General features: G+C 42.5%; 1 protein-coding gene across 1 annotated transcript in view; it reads right to left on the bottom strand.

The window, feature by feature from the left end:
• Window positions 1-23,927, bottom strand: part of RASA3 (RAS p21 protein activator 3) — a 187,561-nt gene that overhangs the window by 33,328 nt on the left and 130,306 nt on the right. Inside the window, exons 6-11 of the mRNA XM_054974731.1 lie at window positions 19,630-19,710; window positions 18,843-18,915; window positions 7,427-7,506; window positions 2,331-2,435; window positions 1,920-2,076; window positions 49-197 (exon numbers count right to left, since the gene is read on the bottom strand). Of these exons, the coding sequence (XP_054830706.1) occupies window positions 49-197; window positions 1,920-2,076; window positions 2,331-2,435; window positions 7,427-7,506; window positions 18,843-18,915; window positions 19,630-19,710 (645 nt within the window). The remainder of the gene's footprint in view (window positions 1-48; window positions 198-1,919; window positions 2,077-2,330; window positions 2,436-7,426; window positions 7,507-18,842; window positions 18,916-19,629; window positions 19,711-23,927) is intronic.

A 23,927-nucleotide genomic window follows, 5' to 3' on the forward strand; every position in this document is an offset into this window, starting at 1 on the left:
GTCTACAGACTTCAAAATAAATGTACGATTGTAGTTTGTTGTACTTACTGAGTTCTTCTCACTTCTGCATTTGCAATTGCACTAATGAAAGGCACAATTTTGCCATAGTGTAAGAAAAGCCGCACCAGAGGTATGGCTGCCTCTTGTTTTTCCCTGCATACTTCACCCAACACGTGGGCAGCAGATGCTGAAACAGGCTAAATATGGAAAGAGACAAAGTATATAGCCAAGTAGTTAACAAACTTTTCATTAATTTGTGCAGGACTGCTAATATTCGTTGCAGGTCCCAGCTAAAAAAGATACCTGTGAGGCATCTAGTTGAGCATTTTAATCACAAGAGGGCAGTAACAATAAAAAACTATAATGGACCATGCATTCATATTGTTCTTATTGGAGTTCAGTAAATATTCCAGCAGGTGTTCACTGGAGGTTTTGAATAGGAAATAACTGGCTGAAGTTGTTATATTTCTACTAGTTTTCTTCAGTATCAATTTAGCTGTGCAACCTAGAACGTATGTACAGAAAAGACAATGTTTTGTCCTGTGTAATACTTACGGAGATGAAGCCTCTGACACTGACCAGCTAAGCTGATGGGAGAGCAAGGAATGTTAAGCTAGTCTATCATCTACATGGGAAAGAAAAGTCCCCAGTGTGGCAGGGACTAACATCATACAAGGCAAACAGGGAACTTAGAAGAGGGGTAGGTCTTTCTTGAAGTAAAAGGGGATAACCAGAAGGACCCTGAAGAATTTTCAGAATGGTTAAGGTTGGAAGAGTCTACATGCAATGGAAAGGGAGAAAGGGAGGGAAACAGTTACTATGAAGACAGCTCAAAGAGACAGGGTGCTTAAAGGAAGTGGTTCCTGTACCTAGAGGATAGCAGGGGAATTCTGCCAGTTGTAGCTTCTACTGTAATGGCAACATTGTGACCGGGAAACCCTATGAGAGCAATGAGGGCCAAAGTGTGGCCAGTGTGTGTGTGTGTGTGTGTGTGTGTGTGTGTGTGTGTGTGTTTAAATTTCTCATATTGGAACAAACCAGCCAATTGTTTGCAGGCTTTTTAGTGAAATAATGGTTTACTATAAAACACATTTCTTTCAATAAAACACCCCTTTCCCCAATCCACACACAAATTACACACAAATCTTGGTTTTATGGTATCTATCCACTAATTTTCATGGTTATGCTATAATCTTGGGTCCATTAAAATTAGAGAAAGGCAAAATATAAAACATTTTTAAAAGGCTTGTATTGTACTCCAATGCAGATTCTTATTCCAATGCGTATTGGAAAGTTATCACTTTATTTAATGTCAATTTACACAGACAGCTATTTTGACATGGTACCCACAAAACAAAGAATAAGGGAGAGATATTTTTCTTTTTTAAGATACCTGAAGCTGCCAGAACTGTTTGGTGATGTAATGCTGGCTCCCTACTAAAAACAGGGAACAAACGAATGTACACCTTCCTCTAAGCCGTTTTCTCTCCTTCGTGTAAACTGAATCCACTCAGCCTCCTTTTTAATCACAGCTAAGCAATTCATCAGTATCAATGTTCAGAGTGGTTAGAGCTAACCAGAATTTCTCTTAAGATAGTAACTGAAACCAAGTTCAAACTGTACTTTCAGACCTCTGTTTTAAAGAAAACTGTGGTTAGCTTTAACCCTTGGTAATGTCAGAGCCAATCAACCCCTTAATAATGGTTAAAGGAGAAAATGAAGATACTGCTTCCAAGTAAGAGAAACTCCGCTGGGAGCTACTGTATTTTCCCATCTGGCTGCTAACTTGTTAACCGTGGTTATCAGGGAACCAGAGTTCACAAAGAGCTAACAACATCGGCCCAATTCATTGTGAAATGACAAATAGTACCAATGATTTGGGGTGGAGATCTGGGGACAACAAACAGCAAGTAAATTACCTCAACATCTGCAGATTTTAACAAGAGGTCTCTAAGTGGGCTATAATAGTCTGAGGGAAAAACATGATCTTCTGTGTAAACCACATTTAACCTCAAGGAACCCAGGTCATCTGGTTTCAGTGACTTGTTACCGTTGTCTCTGGGCTGCAGGAAGTACCTAATAAAAGGGGAAAAACGGCACAGGGGTGTGTCAGGGTGTGACATGAACTGACAGAAAACCACAAACCTTCCTTTCCCTGTGCCTTTTAGAGGCATAAAAGGTATAGTAATTTGGCAAGTGTTTTCATATTGAAATTAAGGGGGGGAGATGATTAAAAAAATATAACAGTGAAACAGTGATGGAATACTATTAAATGATGGTATAGCAATCATATAAACTACTAGAAGCCAAGCAAAGAGTATATTAAGTACCATGCTTCATAAGAGCTGGATTGCCGGAGGAATTTCAAAGGTAGCCTTAGTTCTCCCAGAAACTCATCACCAAACTTCAAGTTGCTTGCATTCCAAAGGTCAATTCTGTAACAAAACTGAGGAGTTAAATTGCAGCCATTTCTCCCCGTCTTGAATAGTTCATTCTACCTGCCCACCACCATACCATTTACACAGGAAATTATATCTTGCAAAGTTCAAAATAAAGTCCTGTCTTCCTGCCTTAAGTAGTAAAACAATGATAGGACAGTATTCTAGAAAACATGGGAGATGTAACAGCAAGACTTTGCCATTTTATATGGAATCTTCATCGTGTTTTGTGCTTCCTATTTTTTTAAAGAAAACCACAAAACAAACATGATCAGCCAAAATCTGCCGTATCAACAAAAGTTGAAATATAATTTCTTATTTATTATATCACTATCTGGTGGGAGCCCCCCTCCCCCTGAACTTACTGGGAATCAGGGACATAGAATGGCCAACACTGGCATCTGCAACCATTGCTGGCAAACAAGAGTTCTTCCCTACCTGAGAGGGTGGCCTGGAGAGTGGACAACCACAAGGTGGACAACAGGATACAGGGGTGGGCACAGGCCCAACATGATCCCACTTAAATGTTGCATGAAGGCCTCCTAGAGGTGGGGCCCATGCTAGGCAGGCTTAAACCAACTCACCTGAGAAGGGCAAACTGAGGAATAGGGACCAGAACAGGCAAGCAGGACTGGCCATAATAAAGGCAACAACTGACTAGAAGCCACATACTTCCTTCAATTCCTGAGGGCAAGGCTACTTCTACACTAAACAGAGACAAGTGAAGCTGTGGGCATTAAGACTGCCAGGTTTGCAGTGACAGTGAAGAATCTCCCACTACCAGTAGGTATTTCAGGCGACCACTCAGCTGAGCAGCAGGAGAAAAATAATGGAAAATGGGATGGTGACAGGCAGCATCCTGATGTGCTGACATCACTCCCTGTGGGCCTGGAAGTGATGTCAGCATGTTCCCGGGGAAACTCTAGCATTTGGGCAAAGCTCTGGTTAAACCATAGAATTTTGCCCAAAAGCTACAGTGCCCCTGGCAACATGCTGCCATCACTTCCAGATTCATGGGGAGTGATATCATCACATAATTGGTGATGTCATTATGTCACTGGAGAGGGCCCTCCACCTGGGTAAGTCTCCCACTGGTTGCCAGCCTCATGCTGGCAAATCTTGTGGTCACCAGCCAATAGAGCCTGCTTAATAAAGTCCAGGGACTCAGACAAAGGAAAAAGATCTGCCCCAGCTCTCCCTGTATCTAGCTATCTGGAGGGAAAAGCAGTGGAGAGAGAGGAGGAAGAGTAAGCTTGCCAGTCTCCTGGTAGGGGTGGAGGATCCCCCCACCCCAGCCTCTGACCCACCACACCTCACCTAGCTGACAGGGGGAGAGGTAAGGAAATGCAGTGGGAGGACGAAGCATGCCTCCATACACCCTTGCAGCATGCTGGGAATGACTGCACGATGTGGGATGCAAGCTCTGGAGTGTCCCCCATCGCACCAGGAATGATGTCATTCCTGGCAAGACGCAGAAGTGACTAGTCATGTCGGGGGTTTGACTGGCCCCAAATACTAAATTGGGGGATGATTTTTAAAAATCGTCCCCCAATTTAATATTTGGAGTCAATTTGACCCTTGATGCAGCCTGTTACTTCTGCATTGCGCTGGGAATGATGTTATTACTTGCATGCATGTTGCTTGCACACACAAAGTGAGTGCCCTCCGTGATACTAGCTCCAACCCCTCCACCGCCTATTCTCACCTCAAAGCAACCTGGCAACCCTAGGGAAAGGCACTGGTGATCTGAACCCTTCCCCCCTCTCAGGACTGAGGCCCATGGATGCCCCAAAAGAGTGAGGCCTTTGCGGGTGGTTCTTGTCCCTGTCAAATTCAGGGACACCACAGAGGCTGACAATCAATTTCACAGACATCCTATCTCTACCATTTATTCTTACAATTCTTCACAAGATTCAACATGGCTGTTCTGCTGTTTCTTCGGAGCTTTTTCAGAGGCTGTCAGCTAATTAACATGGCAACCTTTTAACATGTTTTTTTACACAACATTCACAAAGCTGAGAGATAAATACTCAGTTTCTCCCTGAGTTATTATGAATGGTTTCCTCCTGTCCAGTCAGTTATGGGTTTTTTAAAGCATTCTGGAAACAACAGTGTTAACCCTCTAGTGAACAGCAATATTCAGACAGTGACTATCATAAGCAGCACTCAACTGTCAGTAGCTTTTAGGACTTAAGTGTATAGCCAAGTAAGTTCTAGAAGATCCTTCTACAAGAATAAGTGTGTTACTATTGGAGAATAGTTCTCCGTTGCAACAGGATAGGGTAGGAACCCTCACCTCCCACTGGGCAAGGATACTACAAAAAAAGGGTCAAGTTAAGGCTCTTTCTTTACCCAAGTCCCTACCACCAAGCACAGAGTGACTTGAGGTAGGGGAGGCCTGGTCTTCCGTTTTGGCAGGAGAACTTCTACCCCTGCCAGCTGTCCCTGCCACCAGCCAGCTGGGCAGTGGGGAGGAAATTCTGGGGCAGGGGAGGTATATATGGTGTCATGCCTCAGGTGGGGTGAGCCACTTTACGCTGCCACCATTCTGGGATTTAGGGTCCCTTGGGAAGGCCCAGAGTACCCTCCCAAACCTTCTGACCTCCGTAGCTTGGCCAATAAACAGGCGTGAGGACCCAGCAGAGTAACAGCAAACAGAGGGATTTATTTACAAGGAGGACAGTTAATAACAAGCAAGCAAGGTGCCTTAGCAACAATAGATGGGTGAAAGTAAAAAAAACAAAAGGCCCTAGTGTGACTGAACTCACTGTCCCTCTGTCTACCAGGCCTGTCTTCTCACCCTACCTGGATGAGGGCCTCCCCCCCTAGCAGAAACCTCCTCTAGCCTGCTCCCTGGGTGAAAGAACCCAGGCTTTTTTCCTCCCAGACTTATATAGCACTAGCCCCATGTTCTGATTGGCCAAAAAGGGCGCCAAAACGGCCCAGGAGCTCCTGGGAATCATAGGCAGGCCTACTCCCACTGCTAACAGGCTTCTGAGGCCTTGCTAGGCCTTCCTGGCACAGCCAGATCATGACATATGGTTTAACCAAAGATTTTGTGCAAATGCTAGAGTGTCACTTCCTCCGTGATGACACCACTTTTGGGCTGTGCTGGAAGTGACATCACTGCACTGCTGGCAACACTGCTGCATTGCCAGTGATGTAATGATGTTGCTAGCTAGGGACCCATCCCAATGGAAGTCTCCACCAGTTGCCGGCCTTGGGCTGGCAACCCTAGCTTGAATCCTTAATGCAAGTGAGTACATAGGGAGCCACTGAGATGCATTCATTAGCCATTGAACTCATCTTTTCACTTTGGATATGGCTTATATACCAAATGAACACAAGAAGCTACCTTATACTGAGTAGATCATTGGTCTATCAAGGTCAGTATTGTCTATTCCGACGAAAAGTGGCTTTTCAAGGTCTCAGGTTAAAGTTTTTCACATTACATAATACCTGATCCTTTCTGCTAGAGATGCTAAGGATTGAACCTGGGATCTTCTGCTTGCAAAGAGATATTCTACCACTAAGCCACAGCCCCTCAGAATCAGGCATCTGATCCTGCTCTATCCTCACAGTGTAGACGTTCTGAGCTTCTGGCATACTCCTCCTATGTGTATGTGCCACTATGTAAGTGGCAGGCCTCTACTCTGACCTTATAGCTTGGGCTGCATTTGACAGTCCCAGCGTGTACTTACACGGAGCTTTCCTTTTTCCATTTGGAATGTGTACCAAATGATTGTAAAATTATATACATCTAAAATTTTAATGGCTTTACCTGCAATGCAAGAAACCACAACAAAATGACCCGCAAGGACTTTCTGGCACTTGTGCTTTTTTTCACAAATATATTACTTAGCACTATGAGAATGTGGGAAACCTGAGAAGTCTACCAGATAGTGACATGTAGAAAGTATTATAACCATGCTGTTTCCAAGACTCTTTCCTACCTACCCAAACGATGAAGCTTACGTGTGGAAAAAGAATGTTATTATCCAGAAATAGTCCACTCCCAAGAAAGTGTTGCTCCATCTGAGTTTTAACCACCAAGTCAAGAACTAAGCCAATGTAGCTCTAAGTATTATGGAATTACATTTGTTTGATATTTTCTTTGATCTTATAGTACTTGTACATTCGCCTCGTCTAGTTTGTACAAGCCCTAATGCTCAGAAAAGTAGATTCAATGAGTCAAAAAATAAACAGCAATTTCCTTTCTCTGACTCTTGCACCCTTCCCCCCACAGCCCCAACCCCAGACATATATGCTTTTCCTCTAAGACAACTAAGGATCATGTACATAGAGACAATGTGACCTTTCAAAAGCACAAAGGAAATATAACAACATAAAGCTGAGCAGAAATCTCTCATTTCTGGATTATAGTTTTTTCTCTGAGGGGTAGTCACGTAAAGTCTATTGTGGCAAAAGTAAACAGCAGTCTAACAGCAGCTTAAAGACATAATATTTTATTATGCATAAACTTACATTGATAAGAGCCCATTTTGTCAGATGCGACGTAGCGGACCCTCACAGCTGCTGCATTAGAATTAATCAAGAGGTTTGATATACTTTTCCCTCTAAGGGCTGAATAAGGACTTGGAATTCTTTAGGCATTATAAATTTTAAGTATGTTAGTGAAACTTGTTAACTAGCTTAGCAAAAGTAGAGAAGTAGGCCATTACAGCTAATGTGAATGGTCTCTGTACTTTCTTGCGTATATCAAAATTTTATATAATAGCATTTCTCCCAGTACTTCCTGCATTTCATGGCTTGGACTATACTGATGGCTTTTTCATATCTCATATATAAATGCCTGCCTAATGAGGCCCTACTATATTGCATCTGAAAAACTGAGCTCTAGTCCACAGATTTATGCTAGAATAAATCTTGTTAGTTTTATTCTCAGCTTTCCAAAGAGCACATTTGAGGTGGGGTGAGGGATTGCGTGTGCGCGTACCTGTATATGTGCAACATGGAAACAAATTTACCTGATTTCCATCTTGTCCACTTCATCAGCATCTTCAATGTCAAAGTGGGACTTCTTATTATAACTGCAGGGTCTGGTAACCTAGTCCAGACGAGAAATGATAAAATGATTAGTACAATCTTTTTATTAGCGAGTAAGGGGAGAACTAAGACACTTGTCAGTTATGGATGAATAAGCAAAGAGGGTTTTCAAAATTAATATAGATGACGCAGGTGTAGCTTCTTCCCATTTAAGAGACAGACAGGGAATTCCTACCTGACTTCCTATGTGGGACAGGGAATTGAACATACATAGACAGCAGTTTACAGAGGCGGGGCAGGAGGATTAGCAACAGGGCTACACGGGAACTTGAGAAGAGCCACGCTGGATCAGACCAAAGGCCCGTCTAGTCCAGCATTCTGTCTGCAGTGGCTGACCAGCTGCCTCTAGGAAACCCACAAGCAGGATGATTGCAACAGCATCTTCCCACCCATGTTCCCCAGCAACTGATATAAAGAGGCATACTGCCTCCAGTAATAGAGGAAGTAGATATCCATCATAACTAGTAGCCATTGATAGCCCCATCCTCCATGAATTTGTCCACTCTCCTTTTAAAGCTTTCCAGGATAGCAGCCATCACCACATCCTGTGGCAGTCAGTTCCACAAGTTAACTATGTGCTGTGTGAAGTACTTCCTTTTGTGTGTCCTGAAACTCTCACCCATCACCTAGAGGGTGACCTCAGGTTTTACTATTATGAGAGGGGGAGAAAAGCTTCTCCCTGTCCACTCTCTCCATACCATGCATAATTTTATAGACCTCTATCATGTCCCCTACCCCTTAATCTCCTTTTTTTTAAAGCTAAACAGTCCTGAGTGTTTTAACTGATCCTCACAGGGCAGTTTCTCTGATCATTTTGGTTGATCTTTTCTGCAACTTTCCCAATTCTACAATATCTCTTTTCAGGTAAATTGGTAAATTAAATTGGATAAACTTTAGAAATATGGACAATATAGGACCAATTTCATCAGAAGGTAAACTCTGTTTGTTTGCCTATGCTACTTACTTTGTAAATTATGCGGATGCCAAGGTCCCTCTTGCCTGAGACTTAAATTGTACCAGAAATTGATCACACAAAACATACAGAAATAATGAAGAACAAAAAAATCTAAACAGCCTGCTTTTATTTAGAAAGCAAAACAAAGACGCTGTAACATTAAAATGCTCACAAGCTAATAAGGGTTACTGTAAAACATCAAAAGTTTGCATGTCTTAATATTACTTGTAAAAGCCATACTAGTACCCTCACAGTTCTGCCATTACATGTGGCGTGCACTCACAGAACCATTCTCAGGTAACTTAAGGTGCAATCCTTAGAACATTTTTCTGGGGAAAAGCCACAGTGAATAGATTGCTCTCTTTGAACATAAAAGGATAATAGCTACCAACTACCCAATCATTATAAATCCAAACTAGGTGAATTATATGAATCCTATCTCCATGAAGGTATTTTCCTCTATGGCAGAACAGCTTCATCTTATTTTTTCATAGTGGAAGGGTCATTTTCATCTTTCCATTCTGCTCTCCATTGCAAATAAGAGCAGAGGAAAAGGGGATTCCACTTATTCAGACTTCATCTCTCCTTCCCATTTAAAACATGAAATATCAGCTGAAGACTATATATCCTGTCATATCGCATCTAAATTCAGAATATCACCTTCTCCCTTTTTCCTTTTTGAGGTGTGGTTTCTCAATGGGAAAGGATCTGGGAAAGGGAGAGAGAGCACCTTTAAAATATTCAAAGGACAATGAAAACTGTGTGTGTGTGAATTTACAATTAAGCTTCCCATTTTACAAGAAGATTCCTGTGTGCTGACAGGTTTTTTAAATTCTTAGCAGGTAGGATGTTTATGAACATTCCGCAACACCTCAGCAGCTGAGCCAGTAATGATGCAGGATTCATTTTAACCCAGTTTTAACTGTCATTCACCCTGGAGCGTCCAAAGAATGAAGCCTCCACTTATCTCTTTTTTCTCTCTACAAGTTAACTTATTTTGGAATAAATGCGGACAAGGGGGAAACTACAGTATTTTAGACTGCAAATTTCTGCGTATAACCTTGTTTGTCAGCCAGTAACCATAGTACGTACTTTTCCAAAGCTGGTTTTGATCATATAAATGGATACATAGATGTTACTGCCCCCCTCCCCGTCTATAGAACTTGTGAGCAAAACACAATTCATGATGCGTTGCAAGCCCAGCACTGCAGAGGCAGCTGCGTATCTAAAGCACAGGAGGAAACTATTCTTAAAACGAGGTTACCTATTATTCTGTTTTTCATAACTCAAAGGCAAGAATGTAACGTTGAGGTTTTCATTTCTAACCAGCCTATGACACAAAAACTACCACTACAGTACCCCACCCAGCAGTAACCACAACGGAATGTGTGCATAAATGTATGCAACGGAATGTGTGCAGAAATTAAGCAGCTCAGAAGTCCCTCCCTGTTATAAGCTCAAATGTTTTGGTGGTTCAGGGTATTTGCCCCCTTCCCACAAAGAAGTGATTTTATTACCTGTTAAAAATATATACATTAGTATGCTAATCTAACTGCATTTTTAAAAGGTAGACACCAACAGAAAAACCAGTTCCAGATAAAAAGACAAACGTATTTAAAAAGTAATGCTTATAATTAATGAAAACTAACGGGAATTAGAAACACTAGAAATAAGAGCCCTTAATTATGTGTTTAATTTATATGTACCCTGGAGCCAGGCAGCACAGTTAACTTGGCCTGTTCAGCAGTTCTGTGTTACTCTGTTCTGCACAGCCTCCTAAATGATGATCAATCTGCTTTTGAATGCATTCACACCATTAGACGGGGCAGAATACAGGTAAAATGTGTTTTAATAAAACTGGTTGTGACCTCTCATAATGGTATAATCTTCTAAGTCTAAGATAGACATATTGACCATGACTTAAGATCATGTCAATCAGCTGGGCTGAGACACTCTTGGCAATAGCCTGCCTACAGGGCTGGCGCCTGAGGCCAGGGGCAGCTTCAGGTCTGCTCTTGCGCACACACCCGGACTGCAGGGCAGAGGGCAGCTGGGCAGGAGGGCTGCCCGCTCAGACTGCCCTGCGCTGCCACCGCTGGCGTGCACTCCCAGTCAGGCACGGCAGGTGGCTGGGGAGGCGCGCGTGCGTCCTCCCAGCCCTCCTGCTCCATTGCTCTGCATGCCACCCTGGACACCTGCAACGCCTGGCCCACGGCTGCTACTCCTGGCCTGGGGCATGTGTTGGCAACGGCGGCAGTGTGGGAGGGCTGGGAGGGTGCCCCCAGTAGCTGTGGGCCAGGCATGGCAGGTAGCCAGGGCGGCATGCGGGTGGCTTCCCATCCCTCCTGCTCAGCTGCCTGTGCGCTGCTGCTGCCAGCTCCGCAGTGTGCGCCCTCGCCCCTGGCGCCCCCTCCGGCGCCTCAGCACTGGAGGCGGTTGCTGGCCCTGCCTCAATGGAGGCGCTGGCCCTGCCTGCCTACTTCCTCTCCCCCACCCCCACTAAGGGTACCAGCAACAGCCAAATACCAGAGCGCCTGGGCAGAGGCTTTATCACCACATTCATCCCCTCCATTTCTCTTAGCTATCCTGCCACAAAAAGATTACCTGAGATCCACATTCCATTTGTGCCACCCCCTAGGATCTCATGTTGCTTGGACCACACTGCCTGGGTGGTGGTAAAGAGAGGCCTATTACCTGCCACTAAAAGTGCAATACCAATAGTATTGTCACTTAGAGAGCATGGATTGGCCACGGAAGGTATTTTCTGGGAGGATTTTTCAAAACAAATGTTATGTCTATAAAACATCCATTGTATTCAGTCTGGGGACAAAAAGAGGCCAAATGATTTCAGTTGTTGTTGTCTTAATTCAAAACCTGCCTTTCTCAATAAGACTCAAGGCAGATTAGCAAATATGAAAAACAATTCAGTCAGCCAACAAGGGATTCCAATAAACAATGCAGAGGGACTAGGATTATAGAAGTGGGAAAACAATGCAAAGGACACACCATGACGAAGAGAGGGAGGTACAAAGGTAGAGAACACTGCAGTAAAAAAAGAGGTGGTATGTACAATAAACAGTGCAATAGGCGACATTACTCTCCTTTATAGAAGGAACCTCCCATACTGTTCCATTATATTACCATTCTAATCTCTTTGTAAAAAATGAGCTCCTGAACATTTCTCTTCTGAACATTCTGTGAAATAATAGAAGTGTGTGTGTCTGGGGCGGGGGGGGCTTCCTGATTACTTTGGGCAGGCTGTTCTATAATGTGGGAGCTGCTACAGAGAATAAGCATGAATGAGCAGTTGCCAATTTCACCTTCAGAAGGCTCCACTCAAATGTTGTGTGCCCCACTTTGGTACAGAACTGTTCAAATTAGAATAGTTGTCAGCTGCTCTGAGCCCATGGGTCACAAAATTAATACATAAATAGTGTATTAGACGGTGTCGTTGTCGATGGGAAAACATGACAAACGTATGCAGAACTTCTCTGCCCCACAAGAAGCAGCCAGCCACTCAGGCTCCAGAAAGCTCAGACTAGCCCTGATTTGAAGTTTTATCATTTAAACAGATACAGATTCAGGAATGCATCAGAAATGACTTCTGCCATCTGAGCTGGGGATTGTTTCTACTGTAGTCACTCCTAGTTTATGTAGGCAGAAGATTCAGGACTGACCTGGCCCTTCTTTAGAAAGATTGCAGTTTGCAACATGATCTGCTAGGATCTAACCAGAGTTTATGGGGTTTCTGCAGGTCTCGCTTGTTTTGTTGTAATTCTCTCCTTGGCCAAAGGTCAATACTAGATGGAGCACTGGTTGGATCCACAACTAATGTTTACATTCAGGACATATTTAAATTCAACTGCAAATTCTTCATCATCTCATAATTCTCTTCATTTCATTTATACCCCACCTTTCTCCTCAATGAGGACTCACAGTGGCTTACCTCATTCTCCTCCATTTTATCCTCACAACAGCCCTCTGAGGTGGGTTAGGGTGAGAGTGTGTGTGACTGGCCCAAGGTCACCCAGTGAGCTTTCATGGCAGAGTCGGGATCTGAACCAGGTTCTCCCCATTCCTAGTCTGACACTCTAACCACTACACCACACTGAAATAAGGTTCTGATTATGCCACCCAGGAGTTAGTTTAAGGTCTTGATGATGATTTAATTTCACTTATACTGTGACTAAGTAGAACAGAAATCAAGCAGTACCTTTCAGATTAACCAAGTTTATTCCAGCATAAGCTTCCATTAACCTTTTATTAGAAGAAAATAGCAACCCATTATTTCAGGGCCTGTTCTAGTTTTAGGGGCCCCCCTCTTCTGTTCTGACCCCCACTCATACCTTCCTTCCAGCCCACCCATATCCCCACCTGCCTTGTGTTTCCTTTCTATTTGTGAGCCTTCCCTATGGGAAAAACAACAAAGGGAACCCCCTGGGAACACGAACAACTCGAAGGTACAGCAACCAGGGTAACAGACAGTCAAAAAATCAATATTAATACATATATTATTATTTTATGCAAAAGTGCAAAAGTGCAGAAGTGCAAATGCATACAAGAACAATTTAAAGTGCATATATCAGCATTAATGAGGTAGTCTATCGGATAAACAGTAAGTACATAAATTCATTCAGTACAAAATTTTTCAGTACAAAATGTTTCACTGGTGGTAAGAGAGTGCATAAAAATGGAAAGAAAGCATTCCACTTGTGTGTGGAAACAGTCCATATGTCCAAGGATGGAAGTTGGACGTGTCCAAAGTCACCTAGCCGACGGGCTTTAGCTCGCTGTTACCAATTCCCGTTTCGGTTTTTCTTCTTCCTGGGCTAGACTCTATGGACTACAATAAAATTAACCCATCAGTAATAAATATTATGCAACTGTAAAATATCTCCAATTATTACAATGTCAACAAATGGTCATTTTCCTTACTGTCCACAAGCATCTCTCCTCACTCCACACACCGTTGCAATCTCAAGGAAACCGATAGTTACAATTAATTCGAGACACACCCCATATTTAAATAACACGCCTTGGGTCGCATAATTGAAATAAAGTGATGAGCCCTTAAAGAAGCAGTACTACAAGGACATGATAATACCAATATCATAAAAACCACATTACAATAAAGAAACGGCAAATAAAAAATCACCACCCATATATATATATACACACACACACACACACACACAATACATACAAAATGGAAGGGGAGTGCAGAAGAAAACATTATCCCCCTTATCCTAAAAAACAGGAATAATCCATTGAGAGATTCAGACCCCCTGGCGTCAGGCTCTTAAACTCAAAGATCCACTTGGTTTCAGCTTGTAGAAGTTTTTTAGTATAATCAATAGTGGCATGTAAGTCCAACACTTCCAAAACAGAGACAGACAGCACCCTGGTATCATTGTGTCTAGACAAAAAATGCTCCACTAGGGGCGCCTCCCTGGTATAAGTTCTAATACGTGACAAATGTTCCTGTATACGGACACGTAATTGTCGCGTGGTAACATCACCCATCCGGCCAGAGGTAATTTTTTAGGGAGACCTCCGTCCCGATTCAAAAAACCCAACAGAAATTGGACCTAATATTTAATTTGTCATCTAGAGTCTTGACTGAAGCTGAGAAATCCATTTTGAACAAGGGACTGGGATTTGTCCCGGTACCCAGTTATAATGCCTTTAAGACTCGCATTGATTTCTTTAAGCTTGTTAGACTCATTAAACTTAGAAAATGTTTTGGCAGTTCCCCTAGAACGGATACTCATGTGGCAATTAGGTCTAAATCCACTTTTTGTCCAGTCACCTCCGATCCTTTGATTGACTCGTTTGAGCAGGTAGTGCTAAGGGACATTGGGAAATTAGAAAAGAACAAATGTCCCCACAACTATAATTTAACCAAACAAGAATGGCTCGCAATTAATTCTTTAAAAAATGATCGTAGCATTGTCATTAAAGCCGCGGATAAAGGCGGCGGCATTGTAATCCAGGATGCTGTTCATTATGTTCAAGAGGCGGAGCGTCAGTTGAATATTAGCACGGACTACAAGCGGATTCCCTCTAACCCTCTAGCACAAATACAGTGAGTAATTAGGATTGTGTTGGAGGAGGGTTTACTTGCAAATGAAATTGATCAGAAAACCTACAATGCCCTCATTAATAATCAACCTCATACACCAGTTTTCTATATGCTACCCAAAATACACAAACCGGGTTTTCCCCCTCCCGGGAGACCCATCATCTCGGGTTCTAACTCGGTATTAGAGCCCCTGTCCCTTTATATTGATTTCTTTCTTCAGCCTCTGGTGATTTGCACCGCAGCATATCTTAAAGACACCACGTCTTTAATATCCTACCTGGAACCTTTACAGATTCCGGACACGGCATATTTGATGACACTAGATGTCAACTCCTTATATACTTCCATACCGCATGAGAGTGCTAGAGCGGTAGTGGAAAGTGCATTGTTTAAACGTACTTTTCAAATTCCTTCCACTCCTTTCCTTTTGAATATTCTGGATATAATTCTTGAAAGGAATTATTTTAAATTCAATAATGAATATTTCTACTAGACAAAAGGGGTGGCAATGGGCTGCGCCGCGGCCCCCAGCATTGCCAACCTCTTTATGTCTCGGATGGAAGAGCAATATATTCTGGCAGAAGCCAATCCCTTTAAGGACTTTATTGTCTTTTACAAAAGGTACATTGATGATGTCATCGTCATCCTCTGTGCAGAGACTCCAGCGGAAGGCTTTGTTAATTGGCTCAACACTCTTGACACTGACATACAGTTCTCCTGGGAAGGCAGCGAGCAATGTATTAACTATCTAGATGTTACTATTTATAAACGAACAGCTCGCAATCTGGGAGTGCGTCCCTTCAGAAAATCTACGGATTGATGTTCTTATTTACATTTTGATTCGTTTCATCCCAAACATTTAAAAACTAATATACCGATCGGGCAGTTTTTAAGGATTAAACGAAATTCTACCGCTCATGATGATTTTAGAGAACACAATAGGCATCTTGATCTAGCTTTTGCCTCTAGAGGTTATTCGGAGAGTGTGAGAGCACCAGCGATCAGGAGGGCGGAGTTAACACCGCATGATATGATTCTCCGCCCGAAGATCCGACAGCCCGATACAAGGATCACTTGGGCGTTAGAATATACTCCCTTGTCCGGGGCAATCAATAAAATTGTCAAGAGACACTGGCACCTAGTGAGCGGCATCGCCGGCTGTGAGAACTTTCCAAAAGCAGGTCTTAGACGCACCAGGAGCCTGAAAGATCTTCTCGTAAGATCAGAATATCAGCTGCTGAGTCGGGAATGCCCCCTTCCAGGGGAGCATTTCCCTTGTGGGGATTGCTCCGTATGTAATCTGATGGTTAATGTATCCACGCTCATAACACCTAGAAGAGGTTACTCTCCTCGTTTCTCTAATTGCAGAACATCAAACGTGGTTTATATAATACAATGCAGCTGTCACTTGAATTATGTAGGGAGCACCACGCGACAATTACGTGTCCGTATACAGGAACATTTGTCGCGTATTAGAACTTATACCAGGGAGGCGCCCCTAGTGGAGCATTTCTTGTCTAGACACAATGATACCAGGGAGCTGTCTGTCTCTGTTTTGGAAGTGTTGGACTTACATGCCACTATTGATTATACTAAAAAACTTCTACAAGCTGAAACCAAGTGGATCTTTGAGCTTAAGAGCCTGACGCCAGGGGGTCTGAATCTCTCAATGGATTATTCCTGTTTTTTAGGATAAGGGGGATAATGTTTTCTTCTGCACTCCCCTTCCATTTTGTATGTATTGTGTATATATATATGGGTGGTGATTTTTTATTTGCCGTTTCTGTATTGTAATGTGGTTTTTATGATATTGGTATTATCATGTCCTTGTAGTACTGCTCCTTTAAGGGCTCATCACTTTATTTCAATTATGCGACCCAAGGCGTGTTATTTAAATATGGGGTGTGTCTCGAATTAATTGTAACTATCGGTTTCCTTGAGATTGCAACGGTGTGTGGAGTGAGGAGAGATGCTTGTGGACAGTAAGGAAAATGACCATTTGTTGACATTGTAATAATTGGAGATATTTTACAGTTGCATAATATTTATTACTGATGGGTTAATTTTATTGTAGTCCATAGAGTCTAGCCCAGGAAGAAGAAAAACCGAAACGGGAATTGGTAACAGCGAGCTAAAGCCCGTCGGCTAGATGACTTTGGACACATCCAACTTCCATCCTTGGACATATGGACTGTTTCCACACACAAGAGGAATGCTTTCTTTCCATTTTTATGCACTCTCTTACCACCAGTGAAAAATTTTGCACTAAAAAATTTTGTACTAAATGCATTTATGTACTTACTGTTTATCCGATAGACTACCTCATTAATGCTGATATATGCACTTTAAATTGTTCTTGTATGCATTTGCACTTCTGCACTTTTGCACTTTTGCATAAAATAATAATATATGTATTAATATTGATTTTTTGACTGTCTGTTACCCTGGTTGCTGTACCTTCGAGCCTTCCCTATGGACCATATGTCCTTTCCCCAATGGTGCTGGGTGGTATGAACAGATAGGAATACCTTCACTGTTCCCACCTGGAGTGTCACAATTTCTTTCCTGATAGCATGGAGTTGGGGGGCTCTGCAGCAGTGGGCCCTGCCAATAACCCTGGCAGCTGTCTCAATTCTGGGTATGCTGCTGCCAGCCCTAGTTTTAATTTTTTTTTTTAGTTGGAGTGAGGGCGCGGGAGGAGAACAGGAATCAGCAGATTTTCAGGAAAATCAATGTAAAGGAGCAATGTATTGAGCCAAGTCCTTCTCTAGGGTTTCTTAGCATAGCTATATTACAGCTTCTGCTATGTTGAGCTATATAGATTAGTAAGGCAGGAAATGGACAGCTAGTCTCACTTTAGTCATGGAAATTACTTTGTTTCTCAGCTGGATCCCTTGCAAAATGGTGAAAAATGGGGATAATACTGACCTACTGAGAGTCTCTCTACATGTTACTAAGTACCCAGGGATGCCCAAGTGAACCTCATTTCACGTGTCCCCCCTCCAACTTCCCATGTACTCGCTTGCACAGTCACACTTCAATTGGCTCCCTGTGAATAAATTCGTATGTTCTATATTGATTCCTCCTCAACTGCTAAAAGTATCCCTGTCACGAAGGGAGCTCCTGTGAAGGCGGCATTCACGGGTGCACAGCAAGAACAGCCTGCACGTGAACTGAGGACCAGGCCACACATACAGTCCTGCACTTGAGCGTCCCTAGGTACTTATAATGTGTAGAGAGACTTTGCTTGTTCTAAGGATTGCCAATACATAAGATGCAGTTTTGAACATATGAAGGAGTGCACTATATACTTAGTATTTACACACGCAGGCAAGTTCTTTCTCAGCTGGAACGCATCCGTGACATGCATAACCTCTCTAAAGCTAAGCGCACCCACCTCCCATTCCCAAAGCAATCTTGACAAAGCAGGCCTTCTTTCTGCCCTTTCGGCCTCACATCCTGTTCCCAGTAACCAAGATCAGCATTAGTAATTGCCGTTAGCGCAGTTCGCTTATTGTATGTTAGCCAGTGTGAAGATTTACTCAGACATCACGCTAAAACTTCCTTTAAAGCACAGAATACAAAAGCAAAACCCACCACATTTCATATACAAATCAAACAAAAAAAGGTACTCGCTTTGCAAACTACTTTAGAGTTTGGATTGAGCTCCTGTGCAAAGTTTGTACGTATTCCTATTGCAACTGCAGCTAAAACGAAAGAGATGGGTGGGAATGGCATAATTCTGAATGATGTAAGGCTTTTCTTTTCTTTCTTTTTTTTAAAAAAAGAGACTCTCTTAAACAAAGTTGTAGAGATTTTCTATGGAATGGAAGAGGCTTCTATTGAAGTGAAGTGAAGGGAGCTTTTGTGTTACAGCATGTTGGCAAGCAACCAAAACCTTCAATTTTGAATGGCTTGCAACTACTGCTTTTAAGGCTTTTTACATTTCCTGTGAGACAATCCTCCCACCATTGACCAAGAAAGACAGGGTGGAGTGGCTCTAAAACCACATTCTGGAAAGCACTCACTCATCAGCACTAAATCAAAGCCTGGCCAATTGGCTTCGAAGGGCCATTCCAGGGAGGGGAAGCCACTAGATGAACCTTGCTCCAGTCACCTGGAAACATGATCATTTTCCATCTTGCCGGGTGGTGAGCTGGGCTCAAGATTTTGGGGGGCAATGCACTGTCCTGAAAACACTCTTTTCACAAAAGGTAGCAGCTGGCACAGTATCGATTGCACGAATCCCATTCAATAGCACTGCAATGCATTTCATTACCCACTATTCTGAAATACCAACCTCAAAGTAAAACACTTCATCGAACTGCGGGTTGTTGGTCTTCTTTTTAACTTTAGTCTTTTTGGCTTCTGATCTGCAGGAAAGAGAAGCAAAAAGAAGAGTTACCCAAAATCTGACATTTTGTAGCCTGCTCTCCCCCTGCTATGTATGTAACTTTGTGTCTTCCTTCAATCTCGTACAAGGAGAATTTGGGGAAAGGCCTTCTCATCGGCTTCCCTTACCATATTAGGATGCACCTGAATGGGGACACCCCACCATTATTTGAAGCAAAAAGGGGCCTCAGCCTGGCTAAGGGAAATGCTGCATTCAAGTTACTACAAAATCTCCCAGTGTGGTTGTTATTTTCAGCGCACTGTGAGGAGAACAAGGAAGGCTGTGCATTGACCCAGGGCTCGCTCCTGATCACAGTGCACAGAGGAAGGTGTGGGTTAAGCCTTCAAATAGGCTCTTAGCATAATTTATAATGATTCACCCTCTTTTTATGTAAATGCAAATATAAAAAGTAAAGCCACACCCCCAAAAGGTATTTTGATATATCTTAAAACAGTTTATTAGATTATTTATGTTTCTAGGCTTTCTTTAAAAAATACAAAGACTTATTAGTTACCAGAATAGAAAATGACACCCCTCCCTTCAGGCAAGGTCAGTAGGGATTTGAGAGTACCTCAAACTACCCTAAAAGATTCTTGCCTTATCTTTTGTTGTTGGTGATGTTGTTTTGCATATTACTTTCTTCAGTTTTGGGAAAGTGACAAGTAATAAAAAAACACGGTAACAGACTGCTAACCTGCACGGTCCTGTTAATGTAACTGTTGCGTAAGGATCACACTGTCCGTTCACGATTGGCAGGCCTTGGCATTCTAGAACTCTGAATAAAGGGAGAAAAACATTGTCATAAAGCAAAGGTTAGGGATTTTGTGGCAGAGCCTCTGCTTTGCATGTAGAAGGTTCCAGGTTCAATCCCTGGCATGTCTACTTAAAACAGTTGAGTAGGAAGTGATGTGAAACACCTGTGACCATGGAGAGACTGTTAGCCAGGGTAGATGCTACTGGCCTTGACAGATCAATGGTCTGACTCAGTATGAGGGAGCTTCATGTATGAGGATTACAGACCCCTTCTCCTACTAGTAACATCTCTCCACATAGTCATTCTCCACGAATCCCTCTTTAGCTAATTTTTGATACATGATGTGACCTTGGCAGATTAAAAAGGTATTAGAGAAGAGTTACAGCAATGCACAGGGAGAGGATCCACCAGCTCCCCTCACACATACTCTTTAAAAATATTTATCCCTTCTGTTCTTTATACACAATTGAAGGTGTTTCCACATGGGCATATTTGCCCCAAATTCAACGCGATTGGGAAATGTTTTTCTCTCCATTTCCTCAGTGTTGTGGTGCATTCATGCACCTCCCCAACGTTTTCCCAATCTTCTCCAAACCTGCTTTGTGTTGAGGTTGTTGGAAAGGAAAACCTGGATGGCTGCCATGTGGGTGAGAAAGTTCAGATTTTTCCATTCCCACCCACAGAGCAGCCATTTTCCCTGCAAAAGCCACATCGTCTCCTTATCACCAAGACTTTTTTCTTTTTAAAAAAACTGGCTATTGAATAGCAGTATGCCAATATGTGAATCAGATTCCCTGCAGTCTCGGTTTTCATTTTTTAAAAAGTAAAATCTCTAGCCCCTTTTGCTGCAGCAACTTAAGGGAAAAGGCATCTCTCTGCTGGGAAGGGGGCCAGAGATAATGTTATGCAAACTCGGTTAAAAAAAAATACTACTGGGGAAACCTGTTGTGTGGAAGCCCCAGGGTCACTACATTTTATTAACAGCTATAATAATCATGAGGAAACTATATAAGCCTGTCCCTGTGCGGAATACACCTAAGACACTTCTGTGTTTAAGTAGAAAAGGGAAAAGATATGGTTACTAACATCTTTTTTTCAGTGGGGATAAAAGCAACTTTGGTGGGGCAATTTTCAGCACAAGAGTTACAGAGGCACTCTTCTCCCTGCTCTGGTCCTCCATTTCAAATTGTAGCCTTGTCATTCAAACGAAAGAATTACAGTCCCAAAAATGAATCACAGAAGTACATGTAACATACAGTTCCACCCTAAATCTTCCAGGAAGTGATGAACAATTTGTGCTTGTATGTGTTTAATGCAGAAACACAGTGAAGGAAAAAGCAGCACACCCATTTTAAAATATTCCTTTCTCTTTGTGGCTGTGACAAACTACACTTCACCTTTTGTAAATATATAATTTTGAGCTTACAAGAGATTTATGGTTTACGTTTATCTAGCACTCAGGGAAGATGCTTGAGTTTACGTATCGGCACATCCCTAGAATATTCTAAAGCACGGAGAAGTAGCCTATAATCCACAGTCCTGGTAAAGACTAAAAGGGGGGAAAGGCGCAGATCAAACATATACCTTCTCCACTCACAAGAAGCTTTTTTTCAAAATCAAGGGTAATCCTCATGCTGCAGATTAGTAAACAGACAACAAGGAAAACCAACTTAATAGTGTACTTACTACTGATTTAATCAATCTCCACAAAACTAAAAGATGCTGAATCTTTGGGGAAGAATTTATTTGACTATAACATACATATGGTTTTTGGAAAACAGAAAAGGGTTAGGTTCAAACTACATATTAGGCAGGAAATCTGATTGAACGTTATTATTTTCCACAGCTTCAAAAGAATTGAACTGGAGTTGTAAGTCCTGGAGAAAGGGGATTAAACCATTTTCCTCTTGTTGTTTTCTTGACCAAAATAACCCCAAAGCTGCTATTAACTAAATAGGGAGAAGAGAGGCAGGTATCACCTCCCTGCCCCTTGTAACTCATGGCAGCTTTGGGTGATGGGAAGGATTTCAACTGAGGAAGTTATGCCAGCATCATAGCCCTGATCTGTGTTTCTCTTGCAGCTGTTTCAAAGACTTAAAAATGCTGGGGAACTCCAACCACAGAGCTCCCAAATCATGGCCGTTTCCACACAGCCGGTCTTTCTCGCCCTGGTCCCAGTTATTGTGTGTGTTTTACTGAGTCGCTCTGAAAACTCAGCATCCACATACACTCCGCAAAAGCGCTTACCTTGCACTTTGTTGTCACAGGCAGCCTCAGCTGCTCCTAGAAAAAGCTGGTTTGGAGGGGAGGTTGGGCAATTTTGTCAGCGTCGCCTACCTCTCTTTCAAATGTTTTTTAGTTCTGCACAGGGGTGATCGAATGCTGAGAGCTTGGGGAGAAGAGCCAGGCGGCGATCGGAGGTTTTGTTGGCGCGCTTTTGGCATTCACATGCCCAGGAATGAAGAAAAAGCACTCCATCAAGCCGTGCCAAAAGGAAAGACTGGAGAAAGTGCGTTCACAGAAGGAATGCCTAAAAAATGGTAGGTAAATGCCCTGCACCCATTTTGCTAATGGAGACATGTGGAATGAAGGGGAAAAACCACTAGCATTCTGTGAGTGTGCTGTCCCTTTAAGGACATGTGGAAGTGGCCAATGACTAGTTTGACCCTGAGTAACCGCAATACTGTGAGAACTGGATGGTTATTATAAACCACCTTCCTTCAGAACCCCCTGGAACCTCCCAAAGGCATTGCTGTAGGTTTCTTGGAACCCTGTGTACCTAAAAGTAATTCCTGACCACGAGTGTCCTGTTATACCTGGCAATGCCTTGGGGGGGGGCATCATAAAAGGACAATTAAGGAAAGGGGAAAATCCACTTTTAACTTGTAGCATTCAAGCCAGTAGGTTCAATTCTGCAACTTCATTTCATTAACAGAGGAGCCGCCCACAAGGTCCAGGAGTTTTTCCACCAGAGGAAACCTCCTATAAGCAGAATAGAGACATAGGATCTATCTCACTGGTTTAGAATCATGGTCATTTCTGCATGGGCCTTTTTCATTGGTTCTGGTCCCATACTGCATCAATATTTCTCCAGATTTCTGCACGCATGGTCAAAATACCCTGATTCAGTCTCCAAACTGTTCCCAGACTTTTTTGCTCTCCACATGGAAAGGCTGCGTCTGTCGCAGAATCGATCTTTCCCCAGCTTTTCTGTAGGTGTTCTCTCTGCCACATACCACAATGAGTTTTTTTTTTTAACAGCAAAGTCAAACCAGGGCTTTTCTGAAGTGCAGAATGCTTTCTTGGCCCCTGCCTTTTGCCCTCCCCTTTATTGCCCTGCATCCTGATTGGCTGAACAGTGACTAAACCAGGTTTTGTTCCCTGAATTAAAAAAAATTAAATAGCAGTGTTACAACATTGGTAACTTAAAGAAAAAAAACACAAACACTCTGCATAAAGAGCCTTAGATCTCACTTGATATTTTAAAGTTTTTCACCTATGCTGCTTGTACTTTTTAGTCTAATCTTCTTTGGCATTAAAAAAAAAATTAAACAGCAACACTGCAATGTTAGTACTATTAATACAACCAAACAAAAATAAACCTTGTAAGTTTTCCCATCAATCAACTGAGGAAACTGACACATTCTCAGCCTGTCAACTGAGGTAACTGACAAGTCCTCAGCCAATCAGGTAATGAAACTGAAGTGTCCTCAAAGTCTGCAGTAGAAATGGAGCATTTTTCTAGTGCAGAAATAAAAGAACAGACACCACTACGGTTCAACTCCCTCAAAGTGTAGAATTAGAATCAAAGCAGTATGGGGCCAGAACCGATGAATTAAGTAGATCCAATCCTCATGGGCTGAAAACATAGAAAGCCCAAGGTAAGTTCACCATGTGGAAGTGGCCCATGAATGCAGCAGGGAACTTTCAGGCTTCCCTTCTGTTGCAACCCTGGGAGTTGGTGGAACCCTGGAAAAAGCATGGCTGCAAAGTAGTGGTCGGTAGCTGGAGGAGAGGGGAATAAGTGAAAACTGCTCCCTGCTCTACCTTTCATTAGCAGAAACTGTAGTTAGGATCCAAACTATTGCCTTTTAATTAAAACTAATTATATTACTGACTTATGATTTTCAGGATCAAGGAATTATAGAAAAGAGCTTTTATTGTAGTACCTATGCACCCAGTTATTTTATTAAAGGTCTGGAATCCAAGCCCAAAATAGAGATGAAGATTTATTTATT

The sequence above is a fragment of the Eublepharis macularius genome, chromosome 3 (assembly GCF_028583425.1).
Source record: "Eublepharis macularius isolate TG4126 chromosome 3, MPM_Emac_v1.0, whole genome shotgun sequence".
Lineage (NCBI taxonomy): Eukaryota > Metazoa > Chordata > Lepidosauria > Squamata > Eublepharidae > Eublepharis > Eublepharis macularius.